This window comes from Podarcis liolepis (assembly GCF_965112155.1).
Source record: "Podarcis liolepis genome assembly, chromosome: 6".
In the NCBI taxonomy this organism is placed as follows: Eukaryota; Metazoa; Chordata; class Lepidosauria; order Squamata; family Lacertidae; genus Podarcis; species Podarcis liolepis.
This window is the reverse complement of record NC_139559.1, coordinates 2,670,230-2,696,786: the sequence shown is the minus strand read 5'-3', so window position 1 is coordinate 2,696,786 and position 26,557 is coordinate 2,670,230. Positions and strand designations below refer to the sequence as shown.

The window sequence follows — 26,557 nt, the reverse complement described above, 5'->3', positions numbered from 1 at the left end:
CCAAGCAGATGCCTGCAGGAAACCCGCAAGCAGGATTCGAACACAAGAGCAGCCCTCTCCCCTCCTGTGGCTTCCAGCACCTGGGATTCAGAAGTATTTCTGCCTCCAGCGGTGGAGACAGAGTAGAAACATCCTGGCTAGGAGCCAGGGATCACATTCACCCAGTGCTTTACCAACTGCACTGGCTCCCGGTGGAGTACAGGGTCAGGTTTAAGGTGCTGGTCGTGACCTTTAAAGCCCTATGCGGCCTAGGACCCTCCTACCTACGGGGCTGCCTCTCCTGATAAGCCCCATGGAGGACCTTAAGGTCCACAAATGACAACACTTTGAAGGTCCTGAGTCGCATGGTGGTTAGATTGGTCTCAACCAGGGCCATGGCCTTTTCAGTACTGGCCCCGACTTGGTGGAACGCTCTGTCCCAAGAGAACAGGGCCCTGCAGGACTTGACATCTTTGCACAGGGCCTGCAAGACAGAGCTGTTCCGCCTGGCCTTTGGCCAGGGAGGGCGGGGTATAAATGAAATTTATCATCATCATCATCATCATCATCATCATCATCATCATCATCAATAGCCTTCTCCTCCTCCGTGAATTTGTCTCATCCCTGTTTAAAGGTTTTTAAAGACTGGTGGCCACCAATCCTGTGGCAGTGAGTTCCCTAGTTCAAAAGCACTTTCTTTTATCAGTCCTGAATTTTCCATCTTTTTTTGTAATAACATGCCATGATATCCAGTAAGCAGCTCTCTGGGGAAAGCAAAAACCTTTAACCAGAAAACTATGCAAACAGTGGGTCCTTCCATCACTATGTGGTTTGTTAAGGAGAGCCAATACAGTTGTACCTTGGTTTTCAAACAGCTTAGTTCTCGAATGTTTCGGCTCCTGAATGTTTCAAACCCGGAAGTGACTGTTCCAGTTTGGGAAATATTTTTGGAAGCCGAAGGTCCGACAGGGCTTCCGTGGCTTCCGATTGGCTGCAGGAGTTTCCTGCAGCCAATCAGAAGCCGAGCTTTGGTTTCTGACCATTTTGGAAGTCGAACGGACTTCTGGAATGGATTCTGTTTGACTTCCAAGGTACGACTGTACTCTGAATATAAAGCAGTGTGAGGGTTGGACTAGATGGGTCCCTTGGGTCCCTTCCAACTCTACTCCAATGATTCTATGAGACTTGGAGCACCGGAACTTGTCTTCCTAATCTCCATAATCAGCAGTGCCATCAGGGCATTAATTGGGCGCAGAAGTCCAGGTCCCCACCTGGAGAAGGCGTAGGAGGCCTCCAAGCACAGCAGAGTTGACTTACCATATTCCAAAGTAAGTGAAATAAAACTCCTGACCTTACAAAGACCATAAAGTCCAAAGTCTTAAATTACCGAAATGTGCCACTGTCCACAATGAGATCTATCTAGATAAGCCCTGAAAGGCGAGAACTATTTGCCTGCCCTGTTCGAAGCAGAAAGAGATTGCAGAAACGAGGATCCCTGTGGGCTGAGAGACGGTTCCTCCTCCATCGTTCCTGCCAAACGCAAAGAAAGACATCCTGGAACCTGGAGTGAGGGCACTTGATCCCTCTTGCTCAACTCCCATTCCAGATTTGCAAATAATTATTTTTACTGGAATATGGCAAACCACATACTGAGCCCGTTATCTCCACGTCCCTGGCGCTGGTTTCATGCCCGCCCTGCCGCTCGCCGCTGATATAAATGGCCTTTGCCACCTCTGCTTTTTCAGAGCCAGGAGAAGGCAAGCACAAGGAGGCGATGGGGAGCACCAAACACTCTCCGTGATCGAGAATTGGCGGAAGCAGGGCTGATTTCTCTCCTTTAGCCCTTAGTTTCAGAGAGGTGCGCTCAGGTAACTCAGATCTGGTCTGCAAGAACACCCTCTGCAGAGTTTAACCAATTTACCTTTTAATTAGTTTATTTTGTAAAATAAACAAACAAATAAATAAATTATGCTCCGCTTGCTTGTAAGCAAAAACAACCCTCAAAGTGGGTTGCAAGAAAGGTAAAACAATGAATAAGAATAAAATTATCTCAGCAGGTGTGGCGGCTTCAGCCAAGATGTTAGGCGTCTGGTGTGCTGCCATCTTCAGCTGCCTGCTGATGCGATCAGAGAGCCAGCTGCTTCCAACAGATGCTGTCATCCGGGTCAATAAGGGCGTATTGCATAACGGTAAGTCTATCCATGCTAGGATTGGAATGGACCTCACAGACCAAGGTCCACCAGTTTATCTCCTACCCTAAGAAATTCTGGGTGAGCAAATATCCTAATGAAAGTGTTGACCTTACTAACATTTCCAAAATTCCTTGGCTGCATTAAGTGAGCCAGAATTCCCAGTATTTCGTGTAAGATTTCACTTTGGGTGATGTAATGGGTATGAATTACTCGTGCGCAAACTGGTGCCTTTCTCGGTTAATTTGCCTTGTAAAACTTTCTGACTGCACAGCCCCTTCTCATGGTGGCTGCCTCAGTCACTGGCAGAATCCGTCAGTGGGCGTTTCTTGAACCTCTTCCAACATAAAAGTTGTTTGACACCCAGTCTCCTCCTCCTCTCACTGCGCGGGAGCCTTCTGCGCAGGGAGGGCGTGGGCAGCGGAGGGCCTGGGCTCTCCTCACTGATGTCCAGTGAAGAGTCCTTGAGCCCTCTCTCCACTTCCCCCGTCTGCCTCTCTTTATCCCCGGTGTTGCACTGATTGGCTTCCCCCTCTACTGAGCTGTCTCTCCCCCTGCTGCTGGGTCCTTCGCCAGCATCATCTGGGAGCCTCCCCTTCGCCTCTCACTTTGATGTCAGTTCCCTGACAGGTGAGTTTTGCAGTCACTCTAAGGAGCACCACCTGGGTCGAGTTCCAGAGCATTCGGGAGCCTGCAAAACAACGAACCTCAAAGGGTTCAGACAAGAGTGAGGCAGCGTTGGCTGAATGTGGGCCAAAAAATGAATGCAGAAAAGACAGAGGAGTTATGTGTTTTTGTTTGTTTACAAAAATATTTACATGCTGCTATACAGTCATACCTCGGGTTGAATGTGCTTCAGGTAGAGCACTTTCAGGTTGCTCTCCGTGGCAACCTGGAAGTAACAGAGTGCGTTACTTCTGGGTTTCACCACTCACGCATGCACAGACGCTCAAAATGACGTCACGTGCATGCGCGGAAGCAGCAAAACGCGACCCGCGCATGGGCAGACACGCTGCCACATCTTACGTTCTATTCAGGATGCGAACGGGGCTCCGGAACGGATCCTGTTCACATCCCGAGGTACCACTGTATTGCAGAAACATATAGAAGAGGTTTTTAACAGTAAAAAGAGGACAAAACCATACAATAAAAGCACAATAAGTTAAAAACAGCAAAGTTAAGAAAACAAAAAACCTGTAATCCACTCTTAATTGCCTGCCTGGGCCTGGCGGAACAGAAAAGTTGTCAGCAGGCAGTTAAAAGGTGGCACAGAAGGCACCTGGTAAATCTCTAGTGGCAGAGAGTTCCACAGCCCTGGGCTGATGACGCTAAAGGCTTGGTTTCTCATTGTTGTCAAACGAGCCTCACTAGGGATGTTCCTGCCGGTGATCTCAGTGGTTGAGCTGGGATATAAGTTGCTAGTTCTCAAGCATGGGCTCCAAAACTGCATATACAGAAGCTCTGTTGGGATGCTTCCAAGGAAACGGGGGCAACTGGCAGGCCCCCAGCTGGCTCCAGCCCACCGGCCGGTAGCCGGAAGATCTCCGGTCCTCGGATCAGCATGTAACTGCGATTTGAGCTTCAGAATCCTTCAGAAGCTGAGCACGCAAGCCAGCAGAGTAAAAAAACTCTTCTCAACAGAAGGGCAGATAGAGGCTGCGTAAAGCATATTTACAAGCAGTTTATTTCAGGACAAAGAAAACATGTCTTCTCCCCTTCGTGTCCAAGCAAAAGGGCATAAGCAAAAGCTATACACGAAACGGAAGCTCCCAGCAAGCTGTGCTGGAGTGTAAACAGGCATGTGACATACAACAATTCCACACATCTGTTAAGGTGGAACAGAATATCGTAACAAGCTCTCCCCCCCAAGTCAAGGGAAGCAAAGCCCACCTCATCTCTGCTGAATTATAATGTGCTTCTCTCTTCCTTAGCAGGTCACGCAAGCCACTATTTTGAATAATGCTGTTTTTGTAGGGCAGGGGGCCCTGGAGCCGAGTTCATGGAACCGGGGTGGGGGTGGGGAGTTTGGGAGCCCCTAATCTAACCCATTGAGCTCTGCCCTTTGCAACCCAGCCAGCATGGGCCATTCGTGGAAGAGCTTCCCTCGACACCCTCCGGCTCCACCGTCCTATCTGCCCTGACCTCTTTTTCTGACTTGCTTCCACAGCCGTCTCCAGCTCAATGGCGCAGAGCAACGCCCTCCAAGGAGCCATGAGAGAACTTCCAGTCGGAGGCGGCGGCGGGGACGGTGGCTTGCTGGGTGGCGTCCTTGGTGGTGGTGGTGGTGGGGGTCTCCTGGGAGGTGTCACTGGGGGCTTACTTGGAGGAGGTGGTGGTGGTGGCCTTCTGGGAGGCGTCCTTGGTGGCGGCGGCGGTGGGGGTCTCCTGGGTGGGGTCACCGGAGGCTTGCTTGGTGGCGGAGGAGGTGGCGGAGACCCTGTGGGGATGCAAGCTGCCTATGCTGCCCCTCCGGTTCCTGGGGGCAATGGCGGGGCTGGTAGTGGTCCGGGTGCTAGTGGGCTGCTAGCTCCAGGAGGCCTGCTGGGCAGCGGAGGTCTGCTTGGCACTGCAGGGATTCTGGGCGGCGGTGGCGGGCTCCTGGGCAATGGGGGCCTCCTGGGCAACGGAGGGCTTCTTGGAGGCGGAGGCGTGCTTGGCATCCTGGGAGAAGGAGGCTTACTCAGCACCGTCCAGGGACTCACAGGGTAAGCAGGAGAGTCGTAATCCTCGCAACAATTAATTGGCGGCTTGTACAGGGTGGCCACATGGGAACAGGGCCTTTTCTGCAGTGGCTCCCTCTTTGTGGAATACTCTTCCCAGGCAGAAACCTCCCTTAACTATCTGTGGCCTTTTAGAATTGGGTAGGATGTTTGCAGTGTGTTGTCCCCCCTGGTTTTAGTGTAGTTTTAGTGGCTGGATCTACACTCATGGTTTTTAACGCTAAGAAAGCGTTAAGGAATGGTTCCAATAACCATATAGCCACATTACAGATAGGTAGCCGTGTTGGTCTGCCATAGTCAAAATAAAAAAATTCCTTCCAGTAGCACCTTAAAGACCAACTAAGTTAGTTCTTGGTATGAGCTTTCGTGTGCATGCACACTTCTTCAGATACACTGAAACAGCCACATGACGTTCTGCTCTTCAACGTTATTAAAATGTGACACCAGAGGGCACTGCAGAGCAACCAGAAACCGGGGAGGCAGTGAGGAGAAAGCAAAAGAGAATGCTTCCTGTTTTGACATTTTTAGAACGATATTCCTAATACCGTTCTCATAACATTTAAAAGGTGAGTGTAGATCCAGCCTATGCGGCCGGTTTGTTTGTTTGTAAGTAGCTTTGCGTTGCCTTGGGCAATAAGGTAAAATAATAATAATAATAATAATAATAATAATAATAATAATAATAATAATAATACAGTATGTGAGTCACCCTGCTAAAGTCACAGGGAAGTCACACCATATCAATCAAGGTAGTGGCAGCGAAAGTGGTGCGGCCACATTTGGAATACTGGGTACTGTTCTGGTCGCCTCAGCTCAAAAAGGACATGGGCCACCAACTTGGATGTCTTTAAACAAGGACTAGTGAGATTCATGGTGGAGAGAGCGATCAAAGGCTACTAGCCACAGCTGGAACCAGCAATGCTTCTGAATACCAGTTGCTGCAAATTGCAGGAGGCCAGAGGGCTTCTGTGCCTGGATCCTGCTTGTGGGTTTCCCATAAGAAGCATCTGATTGGCCACTCTTAGAGCAGGGTGCAGGACGAGGCGGGACCCACCCCTTGGGCCTGACCCAGCAGGCAGCTCTTCTTCCCTTCTCATCTTCTAGTAAAATATTGTCTACACCAGTAGTTCCCAAACCTTTCTTCCCACGTATCTGAAGAAGTGTGCATGCACACGAAAGCTCATACCAAGAACTAACTTAGTTGGTCTTTAAGGTGCTACTGGAAGGATTTTTTTTTATTTTGACTATGGCAGACCAACACGGCTACCTATCTGTAACTTTCTTCCCACGGACCACTTTCAAATTATTGAGGGTCTTGGAGGAACACCTAATCGAAGCTGACTGGCTATCAATGGCTCCTGCATAGCCATGTTGACTGCAAACTGCCTCCAGCGTGAGAGGAGAGCTGCAGGACCCTCGAGGCCGGTTTCTGGGTACCACTAGCAGGAGATGGCTGCTGCTCCAAGCCCTACCTGTAATAATAATAATAATAATAATAATAATAATAATAATAATAATAATAAATTTTATTTATACCCCCCCTCCCCAGCCAGAGCCGGGCTCAGGGCTGCTAACATAAATAAAATCACAGTACAAACATGACAGGGGAAAAAGAGAAGGGGAAAAAGAAACCAATTTAAAATACAGGTTAAAATGCAATTTAAAATGCAGCCTCGTTTTAAAGTAGCCGATAAATCAAGACCATAAGGGGAGGGAAACATAAGGGTCAGGCCGAGTCCAAACCAAAGGCCAGGCGGAACAGCTCTGTCTTGCAGGCCCTGCGGAAAGATGTCAAGTCCTGCAGGGCCCTGGTCTCTTGTGACAGAGCGTTCCACCATGTCGGAGCCAGTACTGAAAAGGCCCTAGCCCTAGTTGAGACCAATCTAACCTCCTTGAGGCTCGGGACCTCCAAAGCGTTGTTATTTGTGGACCTTAAGGTCCTCCGCTGGGCATACCAGGAGAGGGGGTCCCGTAGGTATGTGGGTCCTAGGCCACATAGGGCTTTAAAGGTCAAAACCAACACCTTAAACCTGACCCTGTACTCCACCGGGAGCCAGTGCAGCTGGTAAAACACTGGATGTGAGCTTCCTGGAGGCACCTAGGGAAACAGGATGCTCATCTACAGGAGTATTTGGTCTGATCCAGTAGGGTCTTCTTCTTGCATGTTTACATTTAGTAGGTAAAAACGATTTTCTGATCTCCAGTCCAAATGTGTCCACATCCATTTTTTTAGAGAGTGGTTCTCGTGGGTCATAAGAGAGAGCTTTGTCTGGATGACCTCACTGCCTGCTTCTTCCTTGTAGGCTACGAATTGTGGAGCTGACCCTTCCCAGGATCAACCTTAGACTCTTGCCTGGAATTGGAGTCCACTTGGATTTATATACCAGGGTAGCACTCAACGGTAAGAGGTAAGCAAAGCACCTTGACCCCTGCAATTTAATGCACATGTTGCCGGCAGCTTCCTGGCTCTGGTTGAGGTTCTTCTTCTTAATAATAATAAAAAAATAATTTATTATTTGTACCCCGTCCATCTGGCTGGGTCTCCCCAGCCACTCTGGGTGGCTTCCAACAAAGATTAAAAATACATTAAAATGTCACACATTAAAAACTTCCCTGAACAGGGCTGCCTTCAGATGTCTTCTAAAAGTCTGGTAGTTGTTGTTCTCTTTGACATCTGGTGGGAGGGCGTTCCACAGGGCGGGCGCCACTACTGAGAAGGCCCTCTGCCTGGTTCCCTGTAGCTTTGCTTCTCTCAGTGAGGGAACCGCCAGAAGGCCCTCGGAGCTGGACCTCAGTGTCCAGGCAGAACGATGGGGGTGGAGACACTCCTTCTTCTAACCATTACTGCAGAGGATATTGTTTGCCCAAAGGATCCCTAGTTTCTTAACCATATGGTACAGGAAGAAGGAGATGCACCATACCAGCTGCTCTTTAGACTGGCCAGAGGTTTACACTGGGCTACTTGCATTCCTCCAGCCTCCAGCTCTTGAGTGGTGCTGGCCTTCATTCTGGACTCGCTTTCAGGAGCTAGGAGGAAGAATGACTCTGAATATAGCAGTTTGGGGGGAGCAACCATGGGAGTGGGTACTGGCAGTGGGCTTCCTGAATGCATTTGTTGTTGGCCAGCGAGGGAGACAGGATTCTGCTCTAGATATACTTATGGCCTGATCCAGCATCTGGGCTCTTCTTCTGTTCTTCTGTTAGCTGCAGTGCAGAAAAGGGTCAATTTACACTCCACACAATGACCAGTAGACTTGTACTCAGTGTTGCTTGGAAATTATAAGAAAAAAAACAAACAAACCTCAGTGGTTAAAATCAGTGCAATTTTGAAAGGTTTGATCTTCCATCTTGATTCAAGCTGGCACTCATTTGTATTCAAGCACAGAAGAAAACCTGTCCCCTGATCTGAGGAACTACCATGATAAATTCGGTTATGATATCTTACGAAGTGTCTGAATGCACAACAAACAGCTTTCCGCAATATATAGTAGGTTAGTTTAGAAACCCCCAGAGCAATTCACAAATCAAATGGTCAAACACATAACAGAATGTAACATAAAAATCATCTTCAACCTTGAAACAGCAAGTTGGAACCATTCCATATAGACTGTTTTCCAGTTTTCCTCAGCCTAATTGGCAATAACCTCAACGGCTGAGTGAAAAATATGTCCTCAATAGCCACAATATGTCCACAATATTTGTGGTGAGTGGTGGATCTCCAGAGGCAGAGAGTTTCACTACGAGGGGAATGCAACAGAATAGGCCTTTGACCGGCTCGCTGGTCCTTGGGCTTCACCTACTGGTGGCATCCCAAACAGACCCCCCTCCAATGAAAAAGCTTCAACTGGCTCATACATCTTACAGATGTGGGAAGTGCAACCTCCTCCCAACAACTTAAAAGCAGCCTTCACCAACCTAGTGCGCTCCAGATGTTTGGAACCACAGCTGCTTCAGTCAGCATGGCTGTATGATGATGGGGATGATGGGAGATGTCATTCAAAACCTTTGGAGGACCCCAGGATGGGGAAGGCTATTAAAAGCATCATACAAAGAAGCTTCACCAGACTCTCTCTTTTCGTTCCAATGCAGCCTCCTTGGGTTCCTTGACATCGCAGTGGAGGTGAACCTCACGGCCATCGTCCGCCTGACCATGGATGGCACCGGCTACCCCAAGCTGGTGATCGACCATTGTGACACCCTTCTTGGAGGCATTAAAGTCAGGCTCCTTAGAGGGTGAGCTGCATCCATCTGGCCAACCTGACATCTTATGGGGTTGGGGATGGAGCGACTCCCCTTATTTTTTCCAGGGATGAGGTTGGTGGGCCAGATCCTGATTTCCCCTGATGTCCCCTGGGTGGGTGTTATGTACTGAATTGAAGAGGATCTAAAATGCAGCAGTCTGATTGGTCCTAGAACAATAGGATTCAGAATGCAGCAGTCTGATTGGTCCCAGAACAATAGGAGACAGAATGCAGCAGTCTGATTGGTCCTAGAACAATAGGATCCTGAATGCAGCAGTATGATTGGTCCTAGAACAATAGGATCCTGAATGCAGCAGTATGATTGGTCCTAGAACAATAGGATTCAGAATGCAGCAGTATGATTGGTCCTAGAACAATAGGATTCAGAATGCAGCAGTATGATTGGTCCTAGAACAATAGGATTCAGAATGCAGCAGTATGATTGGTCCTAGAACAATAGGATTCAGAATGCAGCAGTATGATTGGTCCTAGAACAATAGGATTCAGAATGCAGCAGTATGATTGGTCCTAGAACAATAGGATCCTGAATGCAGCAGTCTGATTGGTCTTAGAATAATAGGCTTCAGAATGCAGCAGTCTGATTGGTCTTAGAATAATAGGCTTCAGAATGCAGCAGTCTGATTGGTCCCAGAACAATAGGAGACAGAATGCAGCAGTCTGATTGGTCCCAGAACAATAGGATTCAGAATGCAGCAGTCTGATTGGTCCCAGAACAATAGGATTCAGAATGCAGCCGTCTGATTGGTCCCAGAACAATAGGAGACAGAATGCAGCAGTCTGATTGGTCCTAGAACAATAGCATCCAAAATGCAGCAGTCTGATTGGTCCTAGAACAATAGCATCCAAAATGCAGCAGTCTGATTGGTCCTAGAACAATAGGATTCAGAATACAGCAGTCTGATTGGTCCTAGAACAATAGGATTCAGAATGCAGCAGTATGATTGGTCCTAGAACAATAGGATTCAGAATGCAGCAGTATGATTGGTCCTAGAACAATAGGATTCAGAATGCAGCAGTATGATTGGTCCTAGAACAATAGGATTCAGAATGCAGCAGTATGATTGGTCCTAGAACAATAGGATTCAGAATGCAGCAGTATGATTGGTCCTAGAACAATAGGATCCTGAATGCAGCAGTCTGATTGGTCTTAGAATAATAGGCTTCAGAATGCAGCAGTCTGATTGGTCTTAGAATAATAGGCTTCAGAATGCAGCAGTCTGATTGGTCCCAGAACAATAGGAGACAGAATGCAGCAGTCTGATTGGTCCCAGAACAATAGGATTCAGAATGCAGCAGTCTGATTGGTCCCAGAACAATAGGATTCAGAATGCAGCCGTCTGATTGGTCCCAGAACAATAGGAGACAGAATGCAGCAGTCTGATTGGTCCTAGAACAATAGCATCCAAAATGCAGCAGTCTGATTGGTCCTAGAACAATAGCATCCAAAATGCAGCAGTCTGATTGGTCCTAGAACAATAGGATTCAGAATACAGCAGTCTGATTGGTCCTAGAACAATAGGATCCAGAATGCAGCAGTCTGATTGGTCCACAGGAGCCACCCAATCCAGCTCCAGGTGGAAGTGAATCTGCAACCTGATTGGCCTACAGGTGAATCTCAGAATTAGCCAATCACGTGGGGCCCATTGTGTAAATAATGTATATAAAGCAGACATTCTGGGGGAACTTCCATTCCTCCTCACCACTATGAGCTGAATAAAGAGCATGAAATCCGCTCTTGACTCTGAGTATATTTCAGTCACTTTGACACAGCAGCAGATGAAGCACTCCCCTTTGCAGACCGGCTTTAAACTCAAACTGGTTCGCAAAGGAGAAAGTTCCCTTTGCCCATGCTTAGGGGTATTTGAGAATTTCGGTAACACTCTTGCAGTTTTCATGTCCATCTGTGCTCAGGACTGAAAATCAGTCAAGCAAATTTATTGGTTTTCATTCACATCTTGCTTGTTTTTAAGACTGCAGACAATAATTACTTCTTTTTTACACTGTTTGGGTGGGTTTTTTGGGGGATAATTCTTTCCTTTCTCTCCCCCCCCCCCCCCGCTCCAGCCTACTCCCTATTGTGGATAATTTATTGGCACGTGTCCTTAACAAGCTCCTTCCAGAACTGGTAAGTGATCAGCCAGGGCAGGTATCATCCAATGTGCAATGGGATCTGTCTCAGGAACTGCATTAGGATAGAAATATACTTGTAGAAATTCAGTGTAGTTCCTGGCTTGGGGGCCAAACTCTGCCCTTGTGGGATAAGTCTTTGATGTCTGGAGAAATGAGATGAATAAAGAGAATTGTAAGATGCACGTATTAAATTTTGGAAAATGCATAAATAAAAATAATAAAAAAGCGATAGTCTTTGACGAAACTTAAAAGGAGGAAGAAAAAAATAACTGTGAGCACAATTGCTTTGCATGTATTACCATTTGATTCCAGACATTTTGCCAGAAATATCTCATTCGAACATTGAATTTTTCAGCTGTGTCCAGTCCTAGACATCACCCTGGGCCTAGTGAACGATCAGCTGGGACTTGTGAACTGTAAGTGTCTCTTCTGGTTCCTTCTGTCTTCCCATTCTTTCATATGGATGATCTCACTGCTCCTGCAACCTGGGGCGGGGTCCGACAGCCTTTTAGCTCTGTCGGGGTAACAGCGGTCCTGATCCCCTGGCGACTCACCTCCCTGTCTCGCCTGAAGGCGAGCACTCCTCCTGCGAGTACTCAGGTCTCTCCTTCTCTCAGACCTGAGTCTCTGCAGCTGGGGAGACATCGGCAGGTTACTAGACCCAGGGGCCACCTCAGCCTCCCCTGACCCAACCGGTAGTGGAGCAGCTGTAAGTGATGGCCCAGCTGAAGGCAACAAGGTCATCCCTGCATCTGGAGCCAGGGCAGGCTCAGGCCCCTGACTCGGCCCAGCTGGTGCTTGTTGCAGGGGAACCTGTGCAAACTGGGACTCTTCAGGATCAGGCCCCAGACTTGGTTCAGGTGATGCCTGAGGCAAAGGATCCGGCGCGGACTGAGACTCCTCTGGTTCCGAGTCTGAGCCCGAGTCCCAGGCCATCACATCCAGTGAAGGGGAGTCCATGTCAGGGACCAGGCAGAGGAGGAACGGTGAAGACCTCCTCCCCAGCCTGACCCTTCCATTTTTTATTTCTTTATTTTTTTTATAAAATATTTATTAAAATTTTACAACAAACATAGGTTCAAAGAACCAAAAAAAAAACAAAAAACCCTATACCAAAGATTACACATAAACACAGATTACAAAGAGGGGAAAAAATTAAAAAAGAAAAATCCATTTTTCAATATCTTTAGGCTCATTTACTTATTTCCTTGACCTCCTCACACCTCCCCTTTTTGTATTCCCATTTACAAAATCCTTTCAGCAAATCCTTACCCTCTTTCATTTATCTTTGCTCTATATCTTAACCTGTTATAACTATATATTTCCATCCATATAACGATCTATATTTGCATATTCTTAGTAACCTTATTACCAAAACCACTTATTTCCATTCCAACATCATTTTAACATTCATTAATTTTACAGTGTTTCTGCAAATAGTCTTTAAATTTCTTCCAATCTTCTTCCACCAACTCTTCTCCCTGGTCCCAGCCTGACCCTTCCAGAGACGAAGAAGACAATTCAGAATTACAACGGGGGCTTGAGGGAGGTCACAGCTCAGAGGCAGATGAGGGGGAAAGCTGGGAAATAATGGGAGAGGTGGAGGAAGAAGAAGAACCACCAGGAGGGCGACAGCCGACAGACACAGTGTCTTTGGAAACCATTCCAGACCACCACCATCCCTGCTCCCAGAACCCAGCGAGCCTTGAAAGTAGGAGAGCAAAGCCTCAGAAGCAAAGGACCCCCAGCACCACCCGTAGAGGAGATGGTGATGAATAAGGAAGTGGGAGGAAAATGGGGTGGAGAGTCACTTGGGACAACACCATTATTCCAAGAGGCTGTGTTCCAAGCCTCTCTCCGTAAATATTGAATAAAAAGCAGATGGTCAGAACTTTTCCTCGTCTTATCCGTTCCTGGCAACCTGCTGTGGGGTTGTGTTCTTGGCTACCTAACAGCCCACCACCTTCCCAGGGGTGTCTATTCCACTGTCAAATGGCTCTTGCCATCAGAATCACCTGAAGTTCTTCCTAATGTTAAGTCAGAATCACCTGATTATGAGAAGCCTGGGGAGCTATTGACAATCCAAAGCATGAGAAATCCTAAATTCTTCCTCCTTCCCTTTCTCTTTCCTCCCAGCTCTGGTCCCTCTGGGTATATTGGGAAGTGTCCAGTACACTGTCTCCAGCCTCCCACTCGTGACGGGACATTTCCTGGAAATTGATTTGAATGTAAGTCCAAGTTTGCTGAGATGGATCTTGATGGTGGGGTGGCCCCTGCGTGGACTGGCTCGGACTCCGCAAAGTCACCTGTTTTGCTTGACTGTGGGTCTTGGCCAACTTCCACCATGGGAGTGGACTTTGAGTCTGGCTCTCCTTGCTCTGCTTTTATTGAATTCACTGGAGAGGAAGACAATGGGAGAGGGATGAATCCTTTGTCCTATTAGTTTCCTCTGTCACTGTTTGCAAAGCACAGTCATACCTCATGTTACGTTTGCTTCAGGTTGAGCATTTTCAGGTTGCGTCCCACGGTGGCCTGGAAGTAACAGAATGGGTTACTTCCTGGTTTCGCCGCTTGCGCATGCGCAGGTGTGCAAAATGACGTCACACCCAAGCGCAGAAGCAGCGAATCACAACCCGCGCATGCGCAGACGCAGGTTTTGTTCTGTTCAGGTTGCGAACGGGCCTCCAGAGCGCATCCCGTTCGCAACCAGAGGTACCACTGTATCAGGCAATGGATAGGAAAGCCAGGGAACGTGGTTGCATTGGGTGTCATGAGCCAAAGACTAAGGCAGAGAGTCTCAAACTTTCAGTCTTGCTAAATGAAAGTCACAACCCTGTCTCAGCTCTCATGAATCCCAGGGTATGTTTCAGAGCCTTGCTCCTGGAGAAGCACAGAACATGGATGGTGGCTTAAGGGCAAGGTGCGGGCACCAGGTCCTTCTTCCTCAGAGTCTCAGATAAAATTTTGTAGTTGTTCCAAGTGTCAGAAAAGATTTGCAGATGATGCCCAGCTATACTGGATTATGAAAACTCAGACTGTGAAGAGCTCCAAAAGGTTATCTCCAAACAGGGCAAAAAAGGCAGAGGCATGAAAATTGGGTCTTATTTGGGGAAGGGGAAATCACAGCTCCTTGCTGAGGTATGGGAGGGACTCATGGACCAAGGGCCAGTTTGTCCAGGGGTCCATCTGCACCTCCACTTAATTCATTTTGTGCCCTGCTTCTTCCCTCCTTATTGTGCAAGAACAGAAGACATTCCTACTGCCAGGATGGCATTTTGATTTCCCATCTTTTCGCTGACTGGTAGTAAAGTGAAAAGGTTTTAAGAATCTGCTGGTGAAGTCACACCAGTGGACACTTCCTCCGCTATCTCTGCTTGGTTGAGTTCCACCTCCCTTCTGCCTCCACCTCCTTTGAAGGACTCTAGTCCTCATTGTCACTTCTGGGAGTGACCCTGTTCATTTCTGGTCGGTAGACGGTTGTGGCGGCAGCTGCCTAGAGCCAAAAAGATTTGTGTTTTGTCCACCTTCCCCAAAGACATGCTATTAGCTCTTTCAGAAAAATCAGATGTGTGCAATATCAATGGCATGCACAAGTTTTCCAGCTGGGCAAATAATAATAATAATAATAATAATAATAATAATAATAATAATAATAATTCATTTATATCCCGCCCTCCCCAGCAGACGCGGGGCTCAGAGCGGCTAACATAAAAATCACAATCAATTAATTAAAATACATTCTAAAATCAATTCAGAATAAAATCAATTCAGAATAAAATTAATGGCAACCATTGGGCTAGAGTTCTGTGAAGATTACCAAAGGAGGGGGTCAGGCTGTGCCTTGGCCAAAGGCCTGGTGGAACAGCTCTGTCTTGCAGGCCCTGCGGAAAGATGTCAAGTCCCGCAGGGCCCTAGTCTCTTGTGACAGAGTGTTCCACCAAGTCGGGGCCACAGCCGAAAAGGCCCTGGTCTGGTTGAGGCCAGCCTAACCTCCCTGTGGCCCAGGATCTCCAAGATTTTTTTGTTTGAAGACTGTAAGGTCCTCCGTGGGACATACCAGGAGAGGCGGTCCCGTAGGTACGAGGGTCCTAGGCCATATAGGGCTTTAAACAAGGAGGTTAAAAAAGGAGGCCATACCTTCTTTCGCTTCCAGGTGTGTGTGTGAGAGAGAAGCATTGTGTCTCTTTTTCCTTCCTTCCCTTCCTCCAAGGGGAGGGCAAAGCTTTCTTTCTCTCCCCTGGGGATGGAGAGAGGGAAATCTAAGCACAAAGGTGGAAGGGAAGGAAGGAAGTCAATGGGGTTCACAATGCACAAAGTTCCTCAAGGTTTGGGAACCCCATGCCTTAAACCCGCCTGTCTATTTCCGGGTGGAAATCTTCTCTATTCCTGTTTTGCAGCATGCTTTTTTTGGGGGGGGGGAGTGATAATAAATGGTGCATGTGCTTTGGGGTGTGTGTGTGTGTGTGTGTGTGTGTGTGTGTGTGTGTGTACAGGCACCGATGAGGAAAGGAGGGGCAGGTCCACAAGCAGACAGAGGGGTGGAGGGAATGAAAACCAAGATAAATCCATTGAAGCCCTAACTCCAGGTTTCAAAACTTTTGTTCTCTGTGCACAAAGCGGTCAGGTATGGACCTGTGGAGGTCAGCAGAGGACAAAAGGAAAGCAGAAAACGTGGATGTTCAGGTGCGGTGAGGATGAGCTCTAGGAAAGGGGTGTGATAAGCAGTTCTTTGCCTTGACGGGGTCAGCCTGAAGTATTAGCGCTTCAAGCCACAGATCTCCTTCCAGGCTGGTGGACAAATTTGTGACACCTCGGCCGGTTGCATTGCCTGAGGACATGTCCCAGCCTAGGATGCAGAAGGGGCAGCTGTTTATTCCATGCCATTGCATGGCATCTTTTGCCCTTTGGCAAAGGATAATGGGATAATGTCCCTCTTAAGTAAGAACATAAGGATAGCCTGTTGGATCAGGCCCATGGCCCATCTAGCCCAGTGTCCTGTTCTCACAGCAGCCAACCAGATGCCCATTTTGGGAAACTCACGAGGAGGACCCAAGGGCAAGAGCAAATTTCTCCTCTCCTGTGGTATTCAGAAGCATCGCTGCCTTCAACTGTGGAGGGCAGAACAGAGCCATTGTGGTTAGTAGCCAAAGACAGTGCAAGACTTCACTGGCACCCCAATAAATTTAGCAGCTCTGGGCAAAAAGCCTGGGTTGACTGTGGAGATGAGCCAGGCTGGGAAATTTCCCACCCAGGACTTCAAGCTGCCAGGATTATTAGACTAGTGTTTCCTGCCACCTTCCTTAAAAAGATAAAGGGACCCCTGACCGTTAGGTCCAGTCGTGGACGACTCTGGGGTTGCGGCGCTCACCTCGCTTTATTGTCCGAGGGAGCCGGCGTACAGCTTCCGGGTCATGTGGCCAGGAGGACTAAGCCGCTTCTGGCGAACCAGAGCAGCGCACGGAAACGCCGTTTACCTTCCTGCCAGAGTAGTACCTATTTATCCACTTGCACTTTGAGGTGCTTTCGAACTGCTAGGTTGGCAGGAGCAGGGACTGAGCAATGGGAGCTCACCCCGTTGCGGGGATTCGAACTGCCGACCTTCTGATTGGCAGGTCCTAGGTTCTGTGGTTTAGACCACAGCACCACCCACGTCCCTGCCACCTTCCTTAGATGACCTTGAAAACCTCCTCAAAGTTAGGATTCCATCCCATCACGCACGCAGCAAAATGGGACCGCCTGCTTCACATCCTTGTTCCTTCCCTCTAGACTGCGGTTGGGCAGGTGGCCGGACCCCTCCTCAACTACCCGCTTGGCAAGCCGGAAGCTCCCCCCTTGCCACCAAGGGTGCCCATGCCCCCCATGCCACCCATGGCCGACAAAACCAACTCCCAGCTGGGGCTCTCGGTGAACTTCCTCAGCTCCGTCGTGGCTGTTCTGCAGAAGCAAGAGGCCCTCAACATCGACATCTCGGATGGGATGGTGAGTTGGGAAGCGGATGCTGGGGGGGGGGGGCATCTCTGGGCACCTCCCAGCCAGGGCGGGAAGCTGAAGGCACAGGGGGTGAAATCTACTCGGAGTCGAGAGTGGATTTCCTGCTCTTCATTCAGCTCATAGTGGTGAGGAGGAATGGAAGTTCCCCTGAAATGTCTGCTTTATATACATTATTTACACAGTGGGCCCCACGTGATTGGCTAATTCTGGGATTCTCCTGTAGGCCAATCAGGTTGCGGATTCATTTCTACCTGGATTGGGTGGCTTCTGTGGACCAATCAGACTGCTGCATTCTGGATCCTATTGTTCTAGGACCAATCAGACTGCTGCATTCTGAATCCTATTGTTCTAGGACCAATCAGACTGCTGCATTCTGGATCCTATTGTTCTAGGACCAATCAGACTGCTGCATTTTGTATCCTATTCAACTCAGTACATAACGGGGGGGAATTCAGAAAACTAGACCCTTGTTTTCCAAATTCGCCTGCCTTGTCCCAAGTGCCAAATCTTTGCTTTTGGTTATGTATTTGCAAGGCAAGGCACTCTGCAGTGCAGAAGTCCACTTCTCATTTTAATGTGAAGCTACTGAGTACTCCCCAAAACAGTATGTGAATGGAGCACACCATTCCTTTGAAATTCACCTTTGCTCTGATTTTGGGAAGCACTTCTCCACCCGAAAAATGCAGCAAGAGTGTATCTTGTCTACTGGTTAGAGTGTCACACTAGTACCTGGGGGACCAGAGTTCAAATCCTCCTTTGGCTGTGAAGCCCAATTGGTGTAACCTTGAGCCAGTCACTGCCTCCCAGCCTAATGTCCGTCACTGGGAAGTTGTGGGGCTTACAGGAAGTGGAGGAGAATGTGGTTCTGCGGCAAGGACCCCGTAAGGAGCCTCGCCGCGGCATTCTGCACCCGCTGGAGTTTCTGGGTCAGCTTCAAGGGCAGCCCTGCGTAGAGTGAGTTACAATAATCAAGCCTGGAGGTGACCGTCACATGGATCACTGTCCAATCCTCTTTGGAAGCCATCCACCTTAGTCACCACCACTGCCTCCTGTGGCAGGGAGTTCCATAGTTTAACGGTGCACTGCATGAAGAAGTAAAATAACTAGCAAAGAGCTGGGGAGTCTGCGTTATCTTTTGCCCATTTTCTTTCCCCCTTCCTTCTCCCCAGTTCCCGGAGCTTCCTCCTCTGACGACATCGACTCTCGGGGCCTTGATTCCTTCGGTGAGTCCACTCACTTGACGCTGTGCTGCCCGGATCTGAGCTCTGCCCGGGGCAGCCTGGTGCGCTTCAGCTTAGTTTTACCTGCACAGGTGAACTTTGGAATCCAAGCAGCCTCCGGTGGGGAAAGCTGCGCAAAGGGCGCTGCAATAATTCCATTGGCACCCAGTTAAAAACAGCAAGAAGATTCTCCATTGCCTGGTTCCTGCATAAAACATAACTAACAACTGCAAGAACAAAAGGACTGTTTGCCACTAAGATGTCATTGCAAAAATACCTGTACAGGTGTCAGAGCTGCTCCCAGATCCTAGCTCACAGAGGATCACGCTAGCCAGCGTTCACTTTATAAAAGTCTTTATTGAGTTACAGTTTCCATTTTCAAGCTGCCGCGTGCAGCTCTACGTCTTACAAGCTAGACCGGCGAAGCTCCGTCTGAGTCTCCGCCCCCTGTACACCAACTTAATACCCTAGCCTTACTCCACCTTTTCCGCCTGACCGTTCTTCTCTGGGTCCCTCTGCCCCCCGTGGTCTCTTCCTTCCTGGACTCTTCTGACGCTGACCCCCCGGACCCTTCTGTCTCCTTGCGTCGGGCTTTAGGACCTGGCTCCCTTTCCGGGCTGCTTACTGCGCCGCCTTCCTGTGCATTTGAACTTGGCGCGCGCGCCCAACCTTCCACTTTCCGCTTGACCGTTTCTTCGCTCCCCGATGGAGGTGTGGCCACTCCTGACTCATGCCCTCCCCCCTGCTGCGAGCTGCCAGAGCTCGATACCTGGCGCCCTTCCTCTCCACTGCGCTCTGTTGGTGACGCTGGCCCCGATTTCCAACTGCTGCCCTCTGAACCCCCTCTGGACCCTTCTTCCTGGGGTGTCCCCCTAGGCTCCCCCCTTGCCCTGGCCACTGGCGCTCCTTTCTGTGAATCTTCTGATTCACTGGAAAGACTCGGCGATCTCGGGTCGTCGTCATCACTCATCTTTTCTTCGGACTCCTCCCCCTCGCTCTCTGTTTCCTCCCTTGCCCTCGCCTCTGCTCCTGAACCCCTGACAACAGGTATCATAAATTCAAAGAAAACCACCCATTAGACCTTTAGCCCTGCATAAATTCTTTCTCTTCAGTCTCAAGAGATTTTAAGGGAGATCTATAGCAGGCTTCCCCAACCCGGTGCCCTCCAGACACAGGTGGGCTATAAAACACAACAACCAAGTAATAAAGCGAACATGGTTTGCAGGTGTTCCAGATGTTCCCAGAGCCGCGCTCCCTCCTTCTGAAGGTGTCGGTCCCTGATGTTCCAACAGTGAAGCTGCAGAAAGACAAGGGCCTGATCCACCTCATGGCCAGCGCTGAAATACTGGCGTCGAAGCCAAATGACGCTCATCAATCTCTCTGCACCCTGGAAATTGTGAGTATCGAGAAATGACGGCATCACACCTTCCCACTTTCACTCCCTCCCTCTGGAATAGGCTTCCTTTTTTAAAAAAAATATTTTTTTATTGCGTTTTACAATACAAATTTAAATTCAAACAATAAACATCATCATCATTTAGGATTCCCTGAATGCTTTGATTCCCCTTCGCCCTTCCATGGTTACTATTTTCAATCTTTTCCCAGTGCTTCCCTTATTTTCCCTGCTTTTCTTGAATAATCCAATTTTACCTTTTTTTTGGTACATTACAAATGTTACTCAAATCCTGCCAAAGTTTTTAGTTCTTTACAGTGTCAATTTCCCCCATTCCTTCTTAAAAGTTCTTCTCTTCCTGGTTTCTGATTTTCCTGGTCAATTTTGCCATTTTGGCATAGTCCATTATCTCCATCAGTTATTCGTCTCTGGTCAGGACTTTAGCTTCTTTCCATCTCTGGGCCAGTCATTGTTTTTCTTCCAAATAATATTTATTAAGTTTTCCAATTTAATAACCCACTAAAAACCACATTAAAACATTCCAGTTTGGTTTGGTTTGGTTTGCACTTTCTACTTGCACTTTGAATGTGCTTTCGAACTGCTAGGTTGGCAGGAGCTGGGACCGATTAAAGCACAATAAAACATCAAACATTAGAAACTTCCCTAAACAGGGCTGCCTTCCAATGTCTTCTAAAAGTCAGATAGTTTACCTCCTTGACATCTGCAGGGAGGGCATTCCAACAGGGCGGGCGCCACCACCGAGAAGGCCCTCTGCCTGGTTCCTTGTAACCTCACATTTCACGGGGTGGGAGCCGCCAGAAGGCCCTCGGCGCTGGACCTCAGGCTGAACAATGGGGTGGAGTTGCTCCTTCAGGTATACTTGCTTGTCATACATGCTTGTCCCCATGTGGTCCTTACATCAGCTCCACCCCTAGGACCACAACGAACTTCTAAAATATTGTCCAAATTTATATAGGGATACACATTCTGTGTTTCAGGCTCAGGCTGAGGAACTTAGTAGTGTTAGAAACACTATAATTATGGCCATTTGGCAAGTATTTATCTGACTCTGGCAGCATGATATGGACAGATTGAAGATGCGATGGAGCCACCACCGGTGTGGCCCTGCAATGGGAAAGTCAAGACAGGGGGTGACTCTCGAGTCATTGAGTCATGGTTAGGGGACCCAGACTTTTCTAGGGCTTACGGGGAATCAGGAAGGGCTTGGTTAAGAAACGGACCATTTCCCCATTTTTCACCACAGGACACAACTTTGCTGGCCTCGTTTTCCGTTGAGGACAACAAACTGAAAATCAGCGTTGCTCTTGAGAAGTAAGTGTGGCATTTCTTAACTTATGGGCACTTATATTTTAAGTGTTATAATGGGATTGTTTTGTTACACATTTTAATTATGGAAGTTTATATTTCAACATTTGTGCAATTGGTTTTTAAACTTGTAAACTGCTTAGAAGCCTATTTTGTTTTTAAATGGTTTTTATTAATAAAAATAACACTTGAAGATCTCTCTCCTCATTCCTTCCCTGAGTTGTGCTTCCTCCCTTTAGAGGGGATGTGGGAAAGGCCTTTTGCATCTGATCTCTATTTCCCTCCCTGGAGTCAACTAAGGTTGTCTGAATCCTCAATGACTGCTCTCACTTTTTCTTCTTTTTCTGCAGGTCACATCTCTCAGTGGCTTCCTCATCCATTGGGAAATTTGATGTAAGAATATGTTATATCTATCTATTTATTCAGAACATTTGTACCCCACTCTTCAGCCAAAAAAGGCTCCCAGAGTGGCTTACGTACAATCAAAGCAAGATGGTCCCTACTCAGAGGCTTAAAATCTAAAAAGCGTGAGAAATGAACACGACACACAAGGAGAAAGGGACAAGGAGGGAAGAGGAGAAATAAAAGCTCAGGCACCAATTTCTAAGCTGTGGTTCCTGATGGGGCTGACCTGTGACAGCAGAGCTGATGGAGAGAACTCTGCTTCCCAGCTCTCCACTTATTATTTTAAAATTCCTAAGCGGTGTGCAAAATATACAACATGAATAAATAAAATAGTAACATAAAAATGGAAACACTACATAAAAACAGTATAACTAGTACAGTGGACAGGTTGTGAATATGATCTGTGCGGGAGGCACGTTCACAACCCTCAGCGTGCGCACGTGCGGGCTGCAATTCAGTGCTTCTGCACATGTACAAAGTGCAAGTTAGTACTTCTGCTCATGCGCAACCACCAAAACCAGGAAGTAACCTGCTCTGGTACTTCCGGGTTCCGGTGGGTCCGTAACCCGAAAAAATGCAACCTGAAGCGTCTGTAACCCAAGGTATGGCTGTATACATATAATTTTATTGATGCTATCGCTACAGGTTTCTCATGCTCTTTGATGAAAACAATAAACTTATCAACTGAACTGAGAATCACTTCTTTTGTTGACGCAGGTCTCCCTCATGGAGGGGCTGGTCAGCAAGATCTTTGATGTTGCGTTCCTTCCCGCTATGAATGGTAAGGACGTTCTACAAAACCGTGATTTGACATTCCAACAACTTTCTTTTGCGCTGCATGAAAATTCAGAGCGGAACTAATTGCGTGCCAAGCCATGGGCAGTTCAGTCTGTAGTCCTGGAGACATCTTTTGCTCAGAGAGCTGAAATGAGATGGGAGTGCAGGGATGTCGCAGGTAGCCTTGATTTTGGATCCCTGAATAAAAATTGCTTTGCTGCAGGGATGGAGAAGAGCCACAGCTCAGGGAAATTAAATAAATAGAGAGGTGATTGGTTGCAAAATAAAAAATAAAAATGATGGGAAAATGTAGGTTGTTTCATAGAAGAAGATCGGACGTGAAAGGGTCCAGCTTAGCAGCAGGTGTAATAGCAATCTGGACAGTATTTTGACAGAAAACAGCAAGGATCATTCATAAATGTGCAAAGGTCTTCCACTCCCAAGTGGAACACTTATTCCAAGAAACGTTGACAGTCTTATCATTTTTTATAAATAGTATAAGGTTACCAGATGTCCCTGTTTCCTGGGGACAGTCCCCAGATTAACAAATCAGTCCCCATACAAAATCCTATCATTCCTGCTGAAGCTGAAAAGTGTCCCCGGATTCATTGAAAAAAATCTGGTAACCTTAAAATAGGGGGAGGTGTGAACCAGAAAGAATGCAAAATAGAGAAATTTGTTCTTGGAAGGCCCAGCTCATATTTGCTACAGCTCAGTACATTTTGGAGACTCTGGTTTCCTGGTTTCAGGAGAAATCTGAAACTCCCAATTTCTGTAGAAGCCGCTTGCACAAATCTTGCTGCTCATCTGACACCAGGGACAGGTAGCCAGATTCCTACAACCTGCTTTAGGGATCCCACAGAATTTGAAAGCTTTAGATCACTCCTGGAAAAGAAGGCTCTCCCATCCCGAAAGGTGCTGACCTATTGGTCTTCCCATATCTTGTTACGTTTCCCTTTTGTGGGATGTGAAACACAAGAGCAGTCAAGTACAACATTCCTAGAGTGAACATGTTTACACAAGGGGAGGAATGTTTGTCCAGCCAGCAGCTAAACTTCCTGTTTCCTTCTGGGCTGGGAAAGACTTCCTCTGCATGTGACTAGAGGTGGGTGTGGCCTCACCTGTGCAGGTAACGACAAAAGCACAGGGCAGGGCAGCCATCTCTCTCTCTTTTGACTACATGCATCAAAGAAGCAACATCTGCTTAGCCAAAGAGGCAGAGGGACTGTCTTCTTATGAGATAGTTTCCAGGTGTATGTTACTTTTCTAAGCTAAGTTTGCCTTCTGGGATCCTATTGTGAACAGAATGATGTGTGAGTAAACCTTTTTATACTTTTATAGAAGACTGTGTCGTGTCTTATCTTTTATGAGGGAAAAAGGGGGAAATACCAGAACAGTTATTATAGAGGCTTTAGCGAGCCTGAGCAAACGCATCCACTGCAAGTTTAAAAAGGGGAATGTTGCTCTGCTAAATTGTGAACTTGTTTACACAAGTTGGAAAAGCTATAATCAAACAATATATCCTCTCCTGCATCCCTGAACATTCCCACACCTTTGGGATCCCTGGTTCCATCTCTCCTGGAGGGAATAATCAAATCTGCCTCTTTCTGCAGGTGATATTTTGTGGCAGATATCAGAACAAAACAATATTTATCAAAAAAGATCTATACTGCCAACATTGTGGGGAAATACCATGGATGCAAACAGCAGAAAATCAGCAGTAAAATTGCATTTGTGAAGCATGTACAAAATAAATAAGATGAGACAACCTCATCGCATACAGTTTCCCCTTTGTACTAGAAAACTAATATTTTTCTCCTTTCTGGCTGCAGGTGTGTTAGGTAATGGAGTTCCTCTCCCCAAGTTGCTGAATATAGACTTTGACAACGCTGACATTGATGTCATTGAAGTAAGTGCACCAACTCTGATCATTCCTGGCGGTATTCTGTCACAAGGCTTAATTGTCACGACAGGCTTAAGCTCATTCCCAAAGAAGCATCTGCCGCCTGAAGACTTTTAAATTGACTTACTAGCAGAAAGTGCCTGGAGTTCTTTGAGAATTCTTAGAAACCAAAAAGTACAGTTTGGAAATCAGTGGTTAAAATCAGTGTGGTTCTGAAAGTCCACCATCTTACTTCAAAATGGCACCCAATCGTATCAAGACATGGAGAAAATCCAATTCCTTGATCTTAGGAACCGTCACGCAAATTTCGGTTATGGTTTCTTAAATTTGGTTAAATTTGGCGTTTTGAAAGTTTCAGCCCACCATCTTGATTCAAAATGGCATCTATTTATATCCAAACACAGACAAAAATTTGTCCCTTGATGTCCCTTGATGTCATGCAGAATTTGGTCACAATGTCTTGAAATATTGCTTTATCCTGGATTAGGTCGGCCTTTGGTCTGGTCCAGAGTCTGGGCTCTTTTTGTGTTCTTATGGGAAGACGTTTTTGATGTGTGACACTTTAATGTATTTTTAATCTTTGTTGGGAGTTGCCCAGAGTGACTAGGGAAACCCAGCCAGATGGGCGGGGTACAAATAATAAATTATTATTATTATATAATAATCCAGAATGCGGCAGCTAGACTGGTGACTGGGGGCAGCCGCCGAGACCACATAACACCGGTCTTGAAAGACCTACATTGGCTCCCAGTACGTTTCCGTGCACAATTCAAAGTGTTGGTGTTGACCTTTAAAGCCCTAAACGGCCTCGGCCCAGTATACCTGAAGGAGCGTCTCCACCCCCATCGTTCTGCCCGGACGCTGAGGTCTAGCGCCGAGGGCCTTCTGGCGGTTCCCTCATTGCGAGAAGCAAAGCTACAGGGAACCAGGCAGAGGGCCTTTTCGGTAGTGGCGCCCGCCCTGTGGAACGTCCTCCCATCAGATGTCAAAACGATAAACAACTACCTGACATTCAGAAGACATCTTAAGGCAGCCCTGTTCAGGGAAGTTTTTAATGTATGATATTTTAGTGTTTGTTTTTTTTTGGTTTCTATGGAAGCCGCCCAGAGTGGCTGGGGAAACCCAGCCAGATGGGCGGGGTACAAATAATAAATTATTATTATTATTATTATTATTATTATTATTATTATTATTAATCCACTAACAAGGATGTTGGACCAGAGCTGAGGGGGTCCCAGAAATGAGAACTGAAGCTCTTGGTTTCGCCCTTTTTTGCAGGATCTGCTTGTGTTGTCTGCGTGAGTCGAAGAGGAGACCAGAAGGTACTCAGTGGAGCGCAAGGGCAGTCGCAGAAAAGGCCAGCTAGTTCCAGACCAATTTGCCCCACAACATCATCTTTCAAACTGTACAATGCATTTGAATCAGGCCGGGCTCCTTCCAGGAAAACACAGACTGGGTTTTGAGTGCAGGAGGATTCCAGCAAGACCCTGTCACTCACAAGATGCTGGCATTTCCTCTGTCCCCTTCAGCTTTGCCATTTCCCAGAGGGTGCACACACACATAAACACACAAACTGTGTTTCCTGCATTGTTTCAATAAAACGTTTCTCCTTTCCACCGCATTTGGAGTGACCTTGAGTCTCTTTGGAGTCATTGCAACAACAACAACAAATTTTATTTATACCCCGCCCTCCCCAGCCAAGACCGGGCTCAAGGCGGCTAATACCAAGTATAACACAAATTGATTGAAATACAACTTAAAAACAAGATTAAAATACAACATTAAAGGTAAAGGTAAAGGTACCCCTGCCCGTACGGGCCAGTCTTGACAGACTCTAGGGTTGTGCACCCATCTCACTTAAGAGGCCGGGGGCCAGCGCTGTCCGGAGACACTTCCGGGTCACGTGGCCAGCGTGACGAAGCTGTTCTGGCGAGCCAGCACCAGCGCAGCACACAGAAACACCATTTACCTTCCCGCTATAAAGCGGTACCTATTTATCTACTTGCACTTAGGGGTGCTTTTGAACTGCTAGGTGGGCAGGAGCTGGGACCGAACGACGGGAGCTCACCCTGCCGCAGGGATTCGAACTGCCGACCATGTGATCGGCAAGCCCTAGGTGCTGAGGTTTTACCCACAGCGCCACATTAAAACATTAAAATGCAGCCTCATTTCAGCAGAAACTCAAAAACTTTTTGGGGATGAAAATGTCAAGTCTTCACCAAGGCCAACTATCCAGACTGGTCCTATGTGGGCCAAAATAAA

At 47.5% G+C, this 26,557-nt stretch overlaps 2 protein-coding genes across 3 annotated transcripts in view; both read left to right on the top strand.

Moving 5' to 3' along the window:
- The window catches only part of CCM2L (CCM2 like scaffold protein), an 881,881-nt gene that overhangs the window by 743,811 nt on the left and 111,513 nt on the right, over positions 1-26,557 (top strand). The window lies entirely within an intron of this gene.
- LOC310708731 (BPI fold-containing family B member 4-like) lies at positions 1,724-25,926 on the top strand. Of its 2 annotated transcripts, none has more exons than XM_083507458.1 (16): positions 1,724-1,847; positions 2,037-2,168; positions 4,336-4,873; positions 7,192-7,296; positions 8,978-9,121; positions 11,215-11,275; positions 11,636-11,696; positions 13,417-13,508; positions 17,047-17,259; positions 18,441-18,494; positions 19,717-19,887; positions 21,149-21,216; positions 21,561-21,603; positions 22,333-22,396; positions 24,225-24,301; positions 25,574-25,926. In XM_083507458.1, exons 2-16 carry the CDS (start codon positions 2,057-2,059, stop codon positions 25,595-25,597), a joined length of 1,827 nt encoding a protein of 608 aa, XP_083363584.1. In that variant the 5' UTR covers positions 1,724-1,847; positions 2,037-2,056; the 3' UTR covers positions 25,598-25,926. The 2 variants fall into 2 exon arrangements, with proteins under 2 accessions (XP_083363584.1, XP_083363585.1); XM_083507459.1 differs by having other exon boundaries at positions 2,034-2,168.

What these genes read in the sequence shown, in the direction of transcription:
- LOC310708731 (XM_083507458.1), top strand. Translation starts at nt 2,057, where the DNA reads ATGTTAGGCGTCTGGTGTGCTGCCATCTTCAGCTGCCTGCTGATGCGA. An exon ending in TAAGGGCGTATTGCATAACG is followed by an intron (nt 2,169 to 4,335) that starts GTAAGTCTATCC and finishes TTGCTTCCACAG; the next exon opens with CCGTCTCCAGCTCAATGGCG. An exon ending in TCCTGGAAATTGATTTGAAT is followed by an intron (nt 13,509 to 17,046) that starts GTAAGTCCAAGT and finishes CCTTCCCTCTAG; the next exon opens with ACTGCGGTTGGGCAGGTGGC.